Below are 18,080 nucleotides of genomic sequence, written 5' to 3' on the forward strand. Positions count from 1 at the left end.
GTTTGGAGGAGTCTGAGCCAAATGGGACAAGATTAGTTTAGAATATCTGGTCATAATGGACAGGTTGGACCAAAGGGTCAGTTTCCATGCTATACATCTGATTCAACTAATATGTTCAGATTCAACTAATATGTTCTCTAATATAAAAATGGAGCGTTCTAGAAAACCACAGCAGGTCTGGCAGCATCTGTCAAGAGAAAAACAGAGTTAACGTTTTAAGTCCAGTCTGTTCCGATGAAGGGACACATCAGACTTGTTATGTTTCTCCAACACACTTTGCCTTTGTTTCAGATTTCAAGCATCTGAAGTTGCGTGTGTTCGGAAACAGGTTCTCTACTCGTTTCTACCATAAGCCCAATTCCACTGGTCGATATACAGGTGGGGATTTGCAAAATTCATGCGCTGCAAGACGGTTTTATCAGAAGTAGAAAGGACAGCCTTAGCTATTTTCTCATGTTACAAGTTTGAGGCAGAACTAGAGTGCATCAAAACTATTCTGTAAAATAAGGGCTATTGTGATCAACAGCCACAGGTCACAACTTTCATACTTTAAAATGTGCCTGGTCCGTTTCAAATTACATGGAAAAGGCCATGTATTTTGTCAAGTTAAACAAGACATCTCACGCTGCTACATGCACTGGCTATTCAAATTGTATCTTCCAATAATAGCTACTATTAACCCAAAAATGTAATTCTACCCACTACACAATTGAGAAATGCTGTGCATGAATTTCTGAGGAGGGAGTGGTCTTTCCGGAACGCTGATAGGGGTGGGGAGGGAAATATACCCTTGGTGGTGGGGTCCGTTTGGAGGTGGCGGAAATGACGAAGGATGAAAGACCACTCCCTCCGCGACTCTCTTGTCAGATCCACACTCCCCCCCCATCAACCCAACCTCCACTCCCGGCACCTTCCCCTGCAACCGCAAAAAATGCAAAACTTACGCCCACACCTCCCCCCTCATTTCCCTCCAAGGCCCCAAGGGATCCTTCAATATCCATCAGAAATTCACCTACACCTCCACACACATCATTTACTGCATCCGCTGCACCCGATATGGCCTCCTATACATTGGGGAGACAGGCTGCCTATTTGCGGAACGTTTCAGAGAACACCTCTGGGATACGCGCACCAACCAACCCAACCGCCCCGTGGCTGAACACTTTAACTCCCCCTCCCACTCCGCCAAGAACATGCAGGTCCTTGGCCTCCCCCATCGCCAGACCATGGCAACACGACGCCAGGAGGAAGAGCGACTCATCTTCCGCCTAGGAACCCTCCAACCACAAGGGATGAATACAGATTTCTCCAGCTTCCTCATTTCCCCTCCCCCTTTTCTCAGTCCCAACCCTCAGACTCAGCACCGTCTTCTTGACCTCCAATCTTCTTCCTGACCTCTCTGCCCCCACCCCCTCTCTGGCCAATCACCCTCACCTTAACCTCCTTCCACCTATCGCATTTCCAACGACACTCCCCCAAGTCCCTCCTCCATACCTTTTATCTTAGCCTGCTTGGCACACCCTCCTCATTCCTGAAGAAGGGCTTATGCCCGAAACGTCGATTCTCCTTCTCCTTTGATGCTGCCTGACCTGCTGCACTTTTCCAGCAACACATTTTTAAGCTCTGATCCCAGCATCTGCAGTCCTCACTTTCTCCTCATACATAGACCTGCCTAGTCTCAGGGCTTCTTTAAATTACTGGGAAGCTTGGGGAATGCAGACCTTTCCATTGTTTTCTCCTTGACCATGTTGGTTGTGAAGCCAACTCGAAATGGCAATCAGCACCTTCTCCTATAATAAAAATTGCAGTAATCATTTGAATTTGGCATTTTTACATTTGTCTTGATGAGTGTATGACAAAAAGCTTTGACATGTCTCTTTCTCAGTAACATGATCAAGCTTATGATCACTGTTAGCATACTAGAACACAAATTTTGCTCCTTTCAATTGTGATTTGCAGCTAGTTGCCATTTCTCAAATTCCACTAGATGGCTTACCTCAAAGCTTGGGATGCTTTCATGATGCAAGGAGGGAAATAGGCTCATTCAGCAGCAGAACAAACCTCAAATTGCATACTAACAGATTATAAAATTCTGATACAATATGTTTTTATGAAGTACAGACTATTGTAAGGACAGCATTCCCTCTGCTTTTATCAGAAACCACTTATAAAAATCAACACTTTTTTTTAATGTATGTATCCAAGAACAAATCAACCTGCAGCACATACTTTGTGTTACTTCCCAGGATTTCAGAGTCATTCTGGTGAATTATTTCCATACTTTTAATTTAATAAAATAAAAACTCAATGTTTGTTCATATTACTTTTGATCCACTCCAACTTGATATATTGTTCATAAATTATTTTCATTTGACAAAATGCAAATTAGATTTTTAGAAAACATTTGTGAAAGACAGCAACTTCATTAAAGATACCAAATGAATGCAAAAAAAATAAAATTTGCAACATATTAACTAACTGGCAAGGTAGACACAGTTCACCAAGGAACTTAAGCATCTTTCTCCAGAAAAACAAACAGCATTTTAAAAACTTATTCTTTCACTCACAGGACGTGAATGTCACTGGCTGGAACCTTATTTATTGTCCATCACTAGCTGCACTTGAGGTGGTGATGTTGGATCAGTTGGTGTTAGGAAGGGAATTCCAGGATTTTGACCCAGTGACAGCAAAGGAATGGTTACATGTCCCCAAGACAGAATGGTGCGTGGTTTGAAGGGAAACCTGCTGGTGTTCCCATTTATCTACTGCCCCTGCCCTTCCAGATGGTGGCCATCGAACATATGGAAACTGCTACCTAAGGAGCCTTGGTGAATTTCTGCAGTGTATCTTTGCAGATAGTACATATTTTTGACACTGTGCATTGATGGTGGAAGAACTGAATGCTTGTCATTGTGGTGCCAATCAAGCAGACTGCTTTGTTCCGGATGGTGTCAAGCTCTCTGAGTGTTGTTAGAGCTGCACTCAGCCAGGCTAGTGGGGTCTATACTTGCCTTGTAGATGGTGTACAGGCTTTGGAGAATCAGGAGGCGAGTCACTTGTTGCAAGATCCCAGCCTCTGACCTGTTCTTGTAGCATCAGTATTGATATGACTAGTCCACTTCAGATCTGGTCAATGCAACCACCCAGGATGTTGACAGTGTAAAATTCAGTGATAATTACATTATTGAACATCATGGGGTAATGGTGAGATTCTATCTTACAGATGGTCATGTGATAAGAATGCTATTTGTCAGCCCACGCTGGATGTTGTCCAGGTCTTGCTGCATCTGGGCATGGACTCAGAGAAATGACTGACAGAGGGCAACTACACCAGTATATTTCCATGAGTTGAGCTTCAGTACCCGAGTCGTCCTGAATGATGCTGAACATTATGTAATCATCAGCAACCATCCCCACTTTTGACTTGATGATGAAGCAGTTGAAGATAGTTGGGCTTAGGTCAATACCCAGAGGAACTCCTGCAGAGATTTTCTGAAGCCGAGATGAATGATCTCCAACCACCACAACCATCTGCCATTCTGAAGGATTTAAATCATCTTAACTCCAGGACGTCTCTGCAGTCATTCCTCAAGGTAGGGTCCTTAACTTCACCATCTTGGTTATATAGCTTGAGGCAAGGGAAGGAGGTAGGCTTCCATAAATTTCAAGGTACATGCTAATTGCAGCATTATGCAGCATACTCTAGCCAAATGAGCTAACCAAGCCCCACTGAAGCACTGCCAATGGAGAAATAGAGATGCTACTGATCGCGGCAGAGAACAGAATGTTAACATAGCTTTTTGAAAAAGGACAGCTCCTAGCAGTGTCGGCTGTATGTTAATTTAGAACAGCTTACATTAAAACTTTAAGAAAATTTAAGAAGTTTAATTCACTACAGCTCGTACAAGCCTGGTACATTTTACACATCAAAACTCTTTTTTGCCAACTTTAAGGATTCCTTTTCCCAGTGTTGCAACATTGATAAGGAAGACCAGCGACTCGCTTCTACATCTTTAGTCACACACAATGCCCGAAACGTCGATTCTCCTGCTCCCTGGATGCTGCCTGACCTGCTGCGCTTTACCAGCAACACATTTTCAGCTCACACACAAACCAGTTGACTCAAAAGTAGTGAAGTCAAAGTAACCTCTTATTACATTCCTTGTCACCATCACTGCTCCTCGGATGCTGCCTGAACTGCTGTGCTCTTCCAGCACCACTAATCCAGAATCTGGTTTCCAGCATCTGCAGTCATTGTTTTTACCTAGTTGATTTTAACCCTACTGCGAATCCTCTTGCAAGAATGCCTGCCTTGAAGAAGTTTTCCTCCTCTCTCTACAAGAATCTCAGGGAGTCCCTCTCCCACTGTAACTCACAGGCCTATGCTACTTTCTCCCCACCCCCATCCTCCTCTAGCTTATCTCTCCACGCTTCAGGCTCTCTGCCTTTATTCCTGATGAAGGGCTTTTGCCCGAAACGTCGATTTTACTGCTCCTCGGATGCTGCCTGAACTGCTGTGCTCTTCCAGCACCACTAATCCAGAACCATGACTGCAATGTCCATGTCGGAGAACATATGGAAGGGTAATTTAAGCCAACAATAAATACACACTTGAAGCATATGTTTACGCATTAAGCATTCCTAATACTGCCAACAAATTGAAAAGACAGCCTTTGAAAAAACATCAGATTATTATATTTTCAAGCACATCATAAATATGCAAGAATTTAACCGGAAGACTGGATAATGGAGAGACAAGTAATCATTACCATGACAATTTTTTTAGGAAGGTTTCTTGCACAATTACCTGCACAAAAGTAAAAGGAGACAAATTTTGAAAGAACGCTATCAAAGCATTCATTGAATACTTTCAGATATTCTCAAATACAATACTTGCGTGCTTTGAGTCAATTCAACGTAGATTTGTTTGACAAATAGCATATGTACCTTTCTTTTGAAAGGGACATTATTCATCCAGTTATGAAAACAGCCTCATTTATAACAAACACTTCTCTAAATTCAAGGTTGCCCAAATCAAAATTGTGGCTTAAGTGATTTTCTTTTGTTTTTAAGTGCAAAAACAGCTGAATTAGCAGAAGCATTGCATAAAATGTATCAGCCCAGCTGTGTAGCAAGGAGAAGGACTTAGCATCTTATTGTGCAAACAATGCAGGGCTCTCTAAAGGTTACCATTATTTCTGGTTCAGATGAAGGATATCAGCCACTCTCCGCTTACCGGGTTAGCAATATAATATGGAGCCTGAGGGGCTGGGGGATATGGCACAGGTGGGTTCATCATTATTATGGGCCCCTGGCTAGGTGGATAGACTGCTGTTGCAGCCTGTGTTCCTGGACGCATGGAAGGATTGTTATTCGGTATGCTAGGTCTGGTTGGTTGCATCGGCGGTCTTTGAAAAAACTGGAAAAAAGAACAGAATAATCAATGTCAAAAACATCCCTTAATGTGTAAATAAGCTATCCAAAAATGTAACCTTATACCCTACCTTTCTAATAGAAAAATAAAACTCACATTCACATTTTGTATGCATTTATAAAATAAAAGCTCAACTTGTGGAAATACAATGATATAATTGCCCTTGTGTGGGTCAATCCCCCCACCAAGGAGTTTCAAACAAGGACAGAAGAGAACACCAAGAGTCCATCCTGCAATTGCATAATTTTTGTAGCACTTGGTAGCATAAGTCCAAAGGAACTTCATCCTGTGGAAACACAGATCCTCCCAGTTACATCAGCATAACAGTAACACAAGATTGTTACCATCTTCTGCACTTGAGCAGGCTAAAACAAATCAATGTACATCTCTACGTCGAAAATCACACATTAACGGGAAAGCAAGTTTGTGATTAATTCTAAAAGGACTGACTTCATTTTTAATTTTATGCATTTCCAATGAATATGTGGGTTTTTAAAAGGCAATTTTCTTTTATTCTTGAGAAGCAATTAACAACTTGTAGATCTGTGAAGTGAAATACTTCAATTTTAAACATTTCCAAGATCTGCAAAGATTTCCACACAAATTGAATGGCTGATCAGTGCCTCCAAAATGTGAAAACAGCAATTCTACTAATGTTGCCACATTACCAGCTTACCTATTTTCAGCACTTAGCAAAGATAATTTAAGATTAAGTTGAGAGATTAAGTTACTTATCAGTTGATATTACCTGGATAGGTCTGAATCCTCCCTTCAACAATGAAGCGTTCAGAGTAGCAGAAGAGAGAGAAAGCCAATGGAACACCTTATAGATCAGTAGGAAGGATCATCATGCAATTCAGTATAACAGCCAATGATTATCCACATATAAGAGAATTGTTCAAGGTTCTCCCACCCTCAGACAAATGACCCAAACTAATGCACTTTAGTTATTATTATACAACTTACAGTATTGAGACAGCTCTCCCATTCAACAGCAGTGATAGACATCATATTCACTTGCCTGGACATTGAGATAGGTGAATATGGAAATAACAAGGACATTTCTGATAGGAAATGTGAAATAACAGCACTTCCTTTTTCTAAAAACAATGTTTGATTGATTTGCCATAACAGGATGGAAAATCCTTGGCCCTAAATATAGTTTCATTATATTAGAGAAGAATTTCTACGAACACTGAGAATTACGCTAGGCGAGCAGCTTAAATGAACAAGATGCATTTCCAATCAAGTATTAAAATATGAAGGTAAATGTTAATGTTACTGTTCAGCTGGAACAAATGATTACAAAGCACATGCTTCAAGGCAAGACATTCACTGTGGCACAGCTTGAAAACAGATTATCATTAGTTCAGCCAAAACAACTTTGTCTCAATGAGAGAAAGAGAAAATAAATGACTGATGAGATTTCCTTTTGATAAGAAGTAGGATTATGTGTTTGATACGGTTTCATATTTGTATCAATTCACATCTCGGTAATACTGCCCAATTTCATTCCTGCCTCTACTTCTGAAAAATGAATTCATGCCTTCAATTGCTCAAGACTCAACTATTCACACACACTTCTGACTGGTCTCTCACTTTCTACACTGTGTAACTTGATTTCATTCAAAACCAAGCTAGTCATGTCTTAACTAGAAGCAAGTCCTGTTTTTCCATCACCCTGGACTCCCTGCTCAAGCAATATCATGATTTTAAAATTCTCATCATTGCTCTCAAATCACTCCATGGCTCTGCTTTTCCTCAATTCTGTAATTTCTTACAGACTGACAACCAGCTGAGAGATCTGTATTCCTCTAATTATGGCTTCTTGTGCATTCCCAAATATAATCATTGGTGGTTATGCCTTTCAGTTACCTCAGCCTCGAGCTCTGGAACTCCCACCCTATACTCTGCACATCTTCCTCATTTTTCATCTTGAAGACAGTATCAAAAACCTGGCAATGTAACCAACAAGCTTTTGCTAGTTTGAGTTAACATTTCCCTTTGTGCCTTGGTGTTACATTTGGTTCTAAACCAGCCTTGTTCCACTACTAAACTATTGTTTAGCTTAAAACAAAAACAACTTACTAATCAAAGAAAATCCTCAAATGTACATGCATGTGCAAAGCTTGATCACTAGAATTAGGATAAAACAAAATGCCAGATTTAATACAAATGCACTGTGGAGTTTCAACACCTACAATAAACCATCCTCTGGAAATTGGGGTTCAGGCCAAGATGGAATCAGCAATGAATGCTTTAAATATCAAGCAGGCTCAAGGGGCTGAATGCCCACTCCTGCTCCTAGCTCTTTTGAATAATAGCTGAAGAATATATGGGTACTTCTAATCTTCCAAGATGGTGAGGACTCCATAGATAGTTCTGCCACTGCTGGTGAGTATTTCGATAAGCCTATGCAAGCACACAGCATTTATACAGCTCTGAAGCACAGCAATGAAATGTAAAACTTGTTGCTCACATATGGATAACAATGTGGAAAATATGCCTGGTGATACAGTAACATCACATCAACGGCAATAGCTTAACATCAGTCAGGTTACATTGCAAACAGGAGACTTCTTGAATCCCAAACTCAACACGAAACTTCGGACTAAACTACAAAATTACTTGGCTTTTTCTTGAGTTTAAAATTAACATTTCAACTCTTCAAATAATTTTGTAGTTTAGTCTGAAGTTTTGTGTTGAGTTTGGGATTCAAGAAGTCTCCTGTTTGCAAATGTAACAGTTTTTGTAGTTCCAATGAATATTAGCAGCTTACCTACAGATAAGTTTTTTCAGCAGCTAATTAACAGCATGAGTTAAAGATAAGTCACATGAAATTAGCAGTTGACCAAGAGAACAAAGACAAACCCAGTTTTAAAGGTCAAGTTATCAGTTGCCAACATCCTGAACTGTGGAGCTCTAATACCGAATTTGTGGCAACAATTTATTTTGTTCATTGTAATATGCCTTGTTACACTACCAGTGCGTGGTTAGTAAACATATTTATTATTCTGGTGAACTTGGTTCCTGATCAATTGTAGTTAACAACCTCAACTAAAAGGGGACTAAAGAATTAGAGACTTAATCAAAGGGTTAGTCACAAAGGGATATACGGGCATTCCCCCATACAGTGGGCCACAATAGAGGTCTGGGTGCAGCCCACTCATTTTCCTTCACTAGAAATTGTGTATTGCGTGAAGAAAGAGACAGCTTAAAGCTCAAATGAAGAACAAATGGAAGAAAAATTCACAAAAATTAGTGATTAACTTTGGACCAATCTAGATCTTGCTGATAGTTTGGAATTAAAAATATATTATAAAACCAATCTTGATGTTTTTATTACAGATCAACTTTCATTATTGTAGAGTTTTAATATTCGTGGTGAAATAGGGGATCCTTTCAAAAGGTAAGTTTTCTTCCTACTCTTTCAAAGCTCCTAAATTATTCCTACATTATTTGTTCTTTGACATCATAGGTTTCTTGAAATTGATCAGGAAACAAGTTCAGCAGAATAATAAATATGTTTACTAACCACGCACTGGTAGTGTAACAAGGCATATTACAATGAACAAAATAAATACTACTGAATACTCTCATGCATCACTGGATAGCTTTAACTTCATGTTGGAGAAAGGGAAACCAGCAAATTGATTGGGAGGTTAAAGATTAGACTAATTAAACTTCAGATAATGTGTTGCTGTGACATTCATACAAGCGTGAAGCAAAGTCAACTAACCTAAATCATTATTATGTATTGTCACACAAGACAAGACATAATCTTCCTCTAAGTGCAAAGAAACGTTTAAGACCACGCAAGAAAACAGTGATCATTATCACTGCAGAAGCTTCATAAGGCTCAGCACATCTGTACGTGTTTAATATTGAAGAAAAACATGAAGGCAGCATGCCAACATTTTTATGATTATAGACTGCAGCATACATGCCAAATTCAAGTTTGCGTCATATCTGAAGACTATAAACTTAGCACATATTGCACCCTAATGTTGGTAAACAGATCACGATGGAACAGCTTGTTTTATCTTCAATAGACAGATGCAATGCACAGCATGTTTTGACATAGTATCAAAATTCAAGCCGTCCATCAGGATACTAACAACTGAGTCAGTTAAGTCATTTACTTAAATAAGTTGGTAAACACAATGTCTCAGCATAGCAGAAGGATATTTTGGGAAAGACAAAATAACTCCACTCCATTTTTATTCCTGTCACTAACAAACACATGCAGCCATATTTTCACCATTAGTATTTTCAGTCAAATTTCCAGAGGATGAAGGCCATAAACTGATCTTCCATGGTTTTGAAGGGTGCACAAGGTTTCCCGTAGCCCAGCAACAGACTTAAACCTTGCACAAAACTGGATTTAAAAGTCAACATTAGGTTAAGGGAGGCCAATTAGTGGGAACCGGTCATTTTTAGGTCACTTTATGAAATTCCAAGTGCATTTGCATGACAGAATCAATATCGTAACAAGAGAACTATAGAGTGAGTTGCCTAAGTGCTGTGACATGACAGCGGGTTTCACTTAACAACATAATCTATTGCCTTGAAGATATGTTGGATGAGCAGAGCAGCATATTACAGCTGCATCTCTAAGCTTTAGGTAGCAGGTTTGTGCCAAGTCTCTTATTTCAACCCTATCTCAACTCTAACCCATATACTCCCCACTAAAACCAGAAAGGAGGAAGCAAAAAAAAAAGCACTGGCAAAGCTTCATTTAAGGTCCGAGGGATTGTAGTACAAAAGAAAGAAAAAGAGACATGCACTGGGAGACAAGTTTAACATGGAAAACTGAGGGCATAATTTGTATTAAAAAATAAATCACTGCTATATTTATTTTTTACCAAATAGGACTGCAAAACATTACATATAGGTACAGCGAAACAGCAGAAATGCAGAAGAAAGTTGCATTAAAAACTGAGAAAATTCCAAATATTAAAAAAGTACAGAAAATCAATAGTAATCTTGTCATTATACCCTGGAGTCACACAAATATAATCTTCAATACCTCAAATGTGGTGCACAAAGTTACGTCACTCTGATACCCAGATTTGATTTTTCAGCTGTAAGGAATACTTATTATAACAAATAAAACAATAAACATACAAAGCTCTATTCTTCACGTAACATTCTGTTTTAAAGAGGTGATACTGACCTTCCATATATATTTTCAACTGTTCTGTGCTATATATGGCTATTAAGTTCCTGTGGATCAGCTTTTGAGTTTTTTTTGAAAAACCAAATGTACCCATTGAAAAACGTGAGTGCACTGAGGTAGCAATAGAACCAGTACTATGAAAACATTAACATCTGAAACTTAGCCTGGAAGGACGATCATATGACACCACTCATCCAACAAATGGGGGCGATGTCATAACTCAATAACAGCAGTCATGAGATTCATCCTCACTCATTCGATGAAAATGGAATCTTCAACTTTCTTGAGATTCTATCCATGAAAATGTATATTTTCCATTGTGCTAAGTAGCCTATGCTGATTTTATAATTATCAAAAATGCTTGTGTAATGGAATAGTTAATATATAAAACCCCAGCCTCTCTACATGAAAGGCAGAATTAAACAGTCAACACTTGTTAAAAGAATGGATAAAGGAATTAGAAACCAACTCATTAAAGAGGTTTTATAGCATTGTCCCAAGCTAGATTCCTAAATACTGCAAATGCAATGTACAAAAACAGCACACACCTTTTTGTTGATCTAACTCGGGAAGTACTGAAAGTTTATAAGTAATAGTGTCAAATTAGTATAAACTTTTAACATAAGGAGAGTTAGGCACTTGGACATTCACAGTTGCTAAAAATTGAAAATCGGTGTTTCATTTACCCTTTTCGTGCCACTTGCAACAGCTCCTCTTCATAGAGGAGGGAAGGAAAATTTGGGCTCAATGATCGTCAATACCACACTAGATCAGCAATTAACACAACAATCATTATCAGTTTCCACAAAATAAAACCTGAAACAATTCTTCAACAGTATCTTCCCAAAGGTATTGCTTTAAAATGGTCAAGAATCAAAGATGCTGGTTATTGCCCATCTACAGTTGCCCTGAGATAAGGGCTGTTCATTTTGAGAGATGGCTCTCTGAACGTCTGGAAAAATTTGATAAAACCAAATGGCTAACTCAAATGGCAGTTCAGTCGATGGCCTCAAATCAAGCTGGATAATGACAGTAGGTTTCCTTCCCTTAACCAGTTTGGTTCTTATGATAATCTGACAGCTTCACGGACACTTTTATTGACACTAACTATTCACTGTTTTATTTTAGTTTAATGCTGAACTGAATTCATTCAGGTAAAATTTGAAGTACTTTTCTCTGGAATGTTAGCCTTGACCTCTGAACTGCAAATGCAGTAACCTAACCACTAATCTACTTCACGGAGAAACAAAACATCATATTGAGGAAACCATGAACAAATTTAAGCAAACTATATCACAAAACCCAATCAGGAATGAAGTAATTTTGAGTGGTATTCTCACAAGACATCATCCATTACCGATGAATTTTTTTTTTCTTTTTTACCCCTTTGCCTCATTGAACTCATAGCAATATAAGAACTAGGAACAGAAGTAGGTTGCGAAGCCTATGCTGTCTATCAATGAGTTCATGGCCGATGTGTGGCTGGACTCCATATGCCTGCCTTTACACATATCCCTGAATATCTTTGTTTAACAAAAATGTATCTACCTGAGGTTTAAAACTAACAAGTGATCCAGCATCAATTGCCATTTGTGGAAGAGAGAGTTCGAAGCCTCTACACACTTCACATGAAGAAATGCTTCCTAATATCTGCATTTCTTCCTCCGACATTTCACTCAATCTATATTTGTTCTCACAATGTAGTCTCCTATACATCGGGAAGACAAATCGCAGACTGGGTGAATGCTTTGCACAACACCTAAGTTCTATGCGCAAAAATAACCGTATTTCCATTTGCATGCCATTTCAACAAATCATCTGCTTCCATGGCCAACATCGCTATTTCAAGCTTGCTACAGTGCTCTAGCGCAAGCTGGAAGAACACCACTTATGTTTGGAAACCCTGCAATCTTGTAGACTCAATATCGAGTTCAATAATTTTAGGTTCTGAGCACTTTCTCCCATGTCCTTGTCATCACGAGTTGCAACCACAAACAACTAAATGATCCCAGTTAGCAGCCATTCATTCTCCTAGGTTGATCTTGACCATTCCTTTGTCTGCCCAACTGTTTTTCTCTGGTCTCCATCTCTACCTATTGTGTACTCCTTCCCCGTGTCCAACCACCCTTCCCTAGCATATATACGAACCTTTTCCTAGCTGCAATCAGTTCCGAAGGAGGATCACTGGACCCAAAACATTAACTGTTTTCACTCCACAGATGCTGCCAGACTTGAGTTTTTACAAGCAATTTTTCAATTTAAATGATTTCCAGCATCCATAGTTCTTTGATATTTTTCCCTTCCTAACATTTTTCATTAACAGTCTGGACATAGTTCTAGAACTTCCAATCATTCAAAACACTATCTACCCTCTCTTTTCCAATTAATATCTTGAAGACTATTGACTAGATCACTCCTTAAAAATCTAAATTCTCAGGCAAATAGGCCTAACTTGTACAATCTCTCTTCATATCTTAACCCCTAGTGTCCAGTTATTATTCTTGTAAACCTAACCTGTACTCCCTTCAAGACCAATATATCCTTCGTAAGGTGTGGTGCCCAGATCTGCTCACAGTACTCCAAGTGGGTTTAACAGACTTTTATATAGCTCCAGCATAACTCTGCATCCTTATGCTGTAGATATAAAGGCCAGCATTCCACTGGCAGTCTTGATCATTTTCTGTATCTTACAGCATTTTAAAGATTCATGCTCCTGACCCCACCCCAAGTCTGTTTGGAGATCTACTGTATTTAACTTCACACCATCTACAAGTTGCGCTGTTGTATCCTTTTCCAGTCCAAAATGGATAACTTCACAATTGCTTACGTTGAACTCCATCCACCAGAGCTTTGCCTATTCACCTAATCTATCAATATCCCTTTGTCATTTTATGCAACCATCTACACTGTCCACAATGCATTGTTTTGTATTCTGACGCAATTACAGTAGCTTCCGTCTATAATAAAAACAAGTGTAGAAAAACTCGGCAGGTTTGGCAGCATTTGAGAAAGAGCACGCTAATGTTTTGAGTCAAATATGACTCTTCTTAAAGCTTGAATATTGGACTCAAAATGTTAACTCTTTCTCTCCCCACAGATGCTCCCAAACCTGTGTTGATCCAGCACTTTCAGTTTTTGTTTGATTTCCAGCATAGTACTTTGTTGTTGAGTTTTTGTCAGTGTTCTAAATTAAGTAATAGCTTAAAAATGTCAAAAATGTTTTGTTTTGAACTGGCAAAGTGTGGGAGAAGAAAAGTAACTTAAAATTGACAAGTGTTCCCCAAGAACTGACATTATGACCCACTGATTAATGTAAATGATTCTGCTTGAAAACAAATCCTCCAACATTTTCATTGTTAATAGTTTTCATAGCATGTCAGAGATTGCATTCAGAATTTACTTTAAAACATCCACACAATCCACACAGTCAAACCAACAATCAAGAACAGGTCATAATAGGTGGTTACATTTACACAGGTGAATATCTCATCAGCAATCTCAATAATTCCTGTTGCCACAGGTAAGCTGCTGCCCATGACATTTTCTGCTTATCACAAACATCTTCAAAATCAGTTGAAAAGTATTAAAAAAAACAGGTTTCCAGATCTCAGTTTCACCATTGTAAGCCTATGCAGTTTAGCAGAGAATTTCCAAAATTGACAACAGCAAACAAATGATCCAGTTGAAAAGAAGTAAAAGTACAGAAGATCACCATCACCCTTTATTGGCCTTAAAAAATAGTTCTAAAAACTGATCAAACACACGTCAACAATTCTTTGACTGAAAATAACAAGTACCTTTAGTCAAAAATGGTTCACAATTGCTTCGCAATACAAGCAAATTGGAAAATTATCTTACAATTTTTTCAAGAAGCATCTGATCAGTGCTCAATAAAAATTGAAACATCAATCAACATTTATTTTATTGAGTCAGGAATCATTGTTAAAAACATTAGTTGATTCTGACCAAGACATGCTAATTTCTGTTGTGATTGTTCAGAAAATATCAACAACTCTAGAAAAAAAAGTGAAGTTCAAAGAATACACAGGACAAACACAATGTCTCATATGGAGTCTCTCTGTCACTGCATGCGCAGTCATCTTTATGTTGTTAAAAATGAAGTCCCCATCTCTAAACATCCCTCTTGCAACATTCTCCAGCATACATACTATGATATCCATTGAAATGACGTGGATTACTAAATACTATGGATTTTTGCAGTTAAATTTTCAATTCAACAAGAGTGTTTTAATTTATTTAGCAGCCTGAGGAGTAAGCAAAAGCAGAAAGCAAAACAAGAATTGAAAATATTCTGTACTTTAATAGTAAGAAGAAAAGCCAGAAAAGTCTGGTCTCCTTGCTGTCGGAAAGATGCTGCGAAACTTGAAAAGATTCAGAAAAGATTTACAAGGATGTTTCCAGGGTTGAAGGATTTGAGCCATAGGGAGAGGCCGGACAAGCTGGGGCTTCTTTCCCTGGAGCGTCGGAGGCTGAGGGGTGACCTTATAGAGGTTCACAAAATTATGAGGTGCATGGATAGGGAAAATAGGCAAAGTCTTTCCCTGGGGTCGGGGAGTCCAGAACTAGACGGCATAGATTTAGGGTGAGGTGGGAATAAAAGAGACCTAAGGGGCAACTTTTTCACACAGAGGGTGGTCCGTGTATGGAATGTGATGCCAGAGGAAGTGGTGGAGGCTGGTAGAGTTGCAACATTCAAGAGACATTTAGATGGATATATGAATAGGAAGGGTTTGGAGGGATATGGGCCGGGTGCTGGCAGGTGGGACTAGATTGGGTTGGGATATCTGGTCGGCATGGACAAGTTGGACCGAAGGGTCTGTTTCCATGCTGTACATCTCCATGACTCTAAGTACTATTATTACAACTGGAAACAGAATAAAGCAGAATATAAACTCTGCTGGTCTACAATTAAAGGCATTGAGAAAGTGTTTTTGGGTAATAAAAAATTGGGCTGTTAAAAATTCCTTGCAACACTTTCATAAAATGCTTCACTTTCTTTTAAACCATGGTGTACGGGAGAAGGATTCACATTTTTGGATCATTGGAATCTCTTTTGGGGTAGAAGTGAGCTGTACAAGAAGGACGGATTGCACCTAAACTGTGAGGGGACTAATGTACTGGCAGGGAAATTTGCTCGAACTGCTTGGGAGGTTTTAAACTAGTAAGGTGGGAAGGGGGGGGACCCAGGGAGATAGTGAGGAAAGTGATCGATCTGAGACGGGTACAGCTGAGAACAGAAGTGAGTCAAACAGTCAGGGCAGGCAGGGACAAGGTAGGACTAATAAATTAAACTGTATTTATTTCAATGCAAGGGGCCTAACAGGGAAGGCAGATGAATTCAGGGCATGGTTAGGAACATGGGACTGGGATATCTTAGCAATTACAGAAACATGGCTCAGGGATGGGCAGGACTGGCAGCTGCATGTTCCAGGATACAAATGCTACAGGAAGGATAGAAAGAGAGGAAAGAGAGGAGGGGGAGTGGCATTTTTGATAAGGGATAGCATTACAGCTGCGTTGAGGGAGGATATTCCCGGAAATACATCCAGGGAAGTTATTTGGGTGAATCCGAGAAATAAGAAAGGGATGATCACCTGATTGGGATTGTATTATAGAACCACCCAATAGTCAGAGTGAAATTAAGAAACAAACGTGTAAGGAGATCTTAGCTATCTGTAAGATTAATAGGGTAGTTATGGTAGGGGATTTTAACTTTCCAAACATCGACTGCCATAGTGTTAAAGGTTTAGATGGAGAGGAATTTCTTAAGTGTGTACAAGACAATTTTCTGATTCAGTATGTGGATGTACTAGAGAAGGTGCAAAACTTGACCTACTCTTGGGAAATAAGGCAGGGCAGGTGACTGAGATGTCAGTGGGGGAGCACTTTGGGGCCAGTGACCATAATTCTATTCATTTTAATATAGTGATGGAAAAGGATAGACCAGATCTAAAAGTTGAAGTTCTAAATTGGAGAAAGGCCAATTTTGACGGTATTAGGCAAGAACTTTTGAAAGCTGATTGGAGGCAGATATTCGCAGGTAAAGGGACGGCTGGAAAATGGGAAGCCTTCAGAAATGAAATAACAAGAACCCAGAGAAAGTATATTACTGTCAGGGTGAAAGGGAAGGCTGGTAGGTATAGGGAATGCTGGATGACTAAAGAAATTGAGGGTTTGGTTAAGAAAAAGGAGGAAGCATATGTCAGGTATAGACAGGATAGATCGAGTGAATCCTTAGAAGAGTATAAAGAAAGTGGGAGTATTCAAAGTTTGTGAGAAGATTTGTAACTCAGATGCTCGTTGCTGTGGTTCTGTTCGCCGAGCTGGAAGTTTTTGTTGCAAACGTTTCGTCCCCTGTCTAGGTGACATCCTCAGTGCTTGGGAGCCTCCTGTGAAGCGCTTCTGTGGTGTTTCCTCCGGCATTTATAGTGGCCAGTCCCTGCCGCTTCTGGTTGTCAATTTCAGCTGTCCGCTGTAGTGGCCGGTATTTTGGGTCCAGGTTTATGTGTTTGTTGATGGAGTTTGTGGATGAGCAGGGACAGGCCACTATAAATGCCGGAGAAAACACCACAGAAGCGCTTCACAGGAGGCTCCCAAGCACTGAGGATGTCACCTAGACAGGGGACGAAACGTTTGCAACAAAACCTTCCAGCTCGGCGAACAGAACCACAGCAAAGTAGGAGTATACTTAAGAAGGAAATCAGGAGGGCAAAACGGGGACACGAGAAAGCTTTGGCAAATAGACTTAAGGAGAATCCAAAAGGTTTTTACAAATATATTAAGGACAAAAGAGTAACTAAGGAGAGAAAAGGGCCCCTCAAAGATCAGCAAGGCGGCCTTCGTGTGGAGCCACAGAAAATGGGGGAGATACTAAATGAATATTTTGCATCAGTATTTACTGTGGAAAAGGATATGGAAGATATATACTGTAGGGAAATAGACGGTGACATCTTGCAAAATGTCCAGATTACAGAGGAGGAAGTGCTGGATGTCTTGAAACGGTTAAAAGTGGATAAATCCCCTGGACCTGATCAGGTGTACCCGAGAACTCTGTGGGAAGCTAGAGAAGTGATTGCTATGCCTCTTGCTGAGATATTTGTACCATCGATAGTCACAGGTGAGGTGCCGGAAGACTGGAGGTTGACAAACGTGGTGCCACTGTTTAAGAAGGGCGGTAAAGACAAGCCAGGGAACTATAGACCAGTGAGCCTGACCTCGGTGGTGGGCAAGTTGTTGGAATGAATCCTGAGGGACAGGATGTACATGTATTTGGAAAGGCAAGGACTGATTAGGGATAGTCAACATGGCTTGGTGCATGGGAAGTTTTGTCTCACAAACTTGATTCAGTTTTTTGAAGAAGTAACAAAGAAGATTGATAAGGGCAGAGCAGTAGATGTGATCCATATGGACTTCAGTAAGGCATTCAACAAGGTTCCACATGGGAGA

General features: G+C 39.7%; 1 protein-coding gene across 28 annotated transcripts in view; it reads right to left on the bottom strand.

The window, feature by feature from the left end:
* The window catches only part of LOC122540194 (eukaryotic translation initiation factor 4 gamma 3-like), a 353,622-nt gene that overhangs the window by 142,957 nt on the left and 192,585 nt on the right, over positions 1-18,080 (bottom strand). For 13 of the 28 annotated variants that reach the window (XM_087980602.1, XM_087980614.1, XM_087980615.1 and 10 more), the window contains 2 exons: positions 6,183-6,257; positions 5,237-5,419 (listed from right to left, as the gene is read on the bottom strand). In XM_087980602.1, the coding sequence (XP_087836728.1) occupies positions 5,237-5,419; positions 6,183-6,257 (258 nt within the window). Of the gene's footprint in view, positions 1-5,236; positions 5,420-6,182; positions 6,258-10,610; positions 10,877-18,080 lie in introns of those variants that run through there. The other 15 variants (XM_087980611.1, XM_087980623.1, XM_087980619.1 and 12 more) reach the window with 3 other exon arrangements.

Source organism: Chiloscyllium plagiosum, unplaced genomic scaffold, assembly GCF_037043375.1.
Source record: "Chiloscyllium plagiosum isolate Xiang-an unplaced genomic scaffold, Cpla_swu_hap1 HiC_scaffold_37, whole genome shotgun sequence".
Taxonomy (NCBI): Eukaryota; Metazoa; Chordata; class Chondrichthyes; order Orectolobiformes; family Hemiscylliidae; genus Chiloscyllium; species Chiloscyllium plagiosum.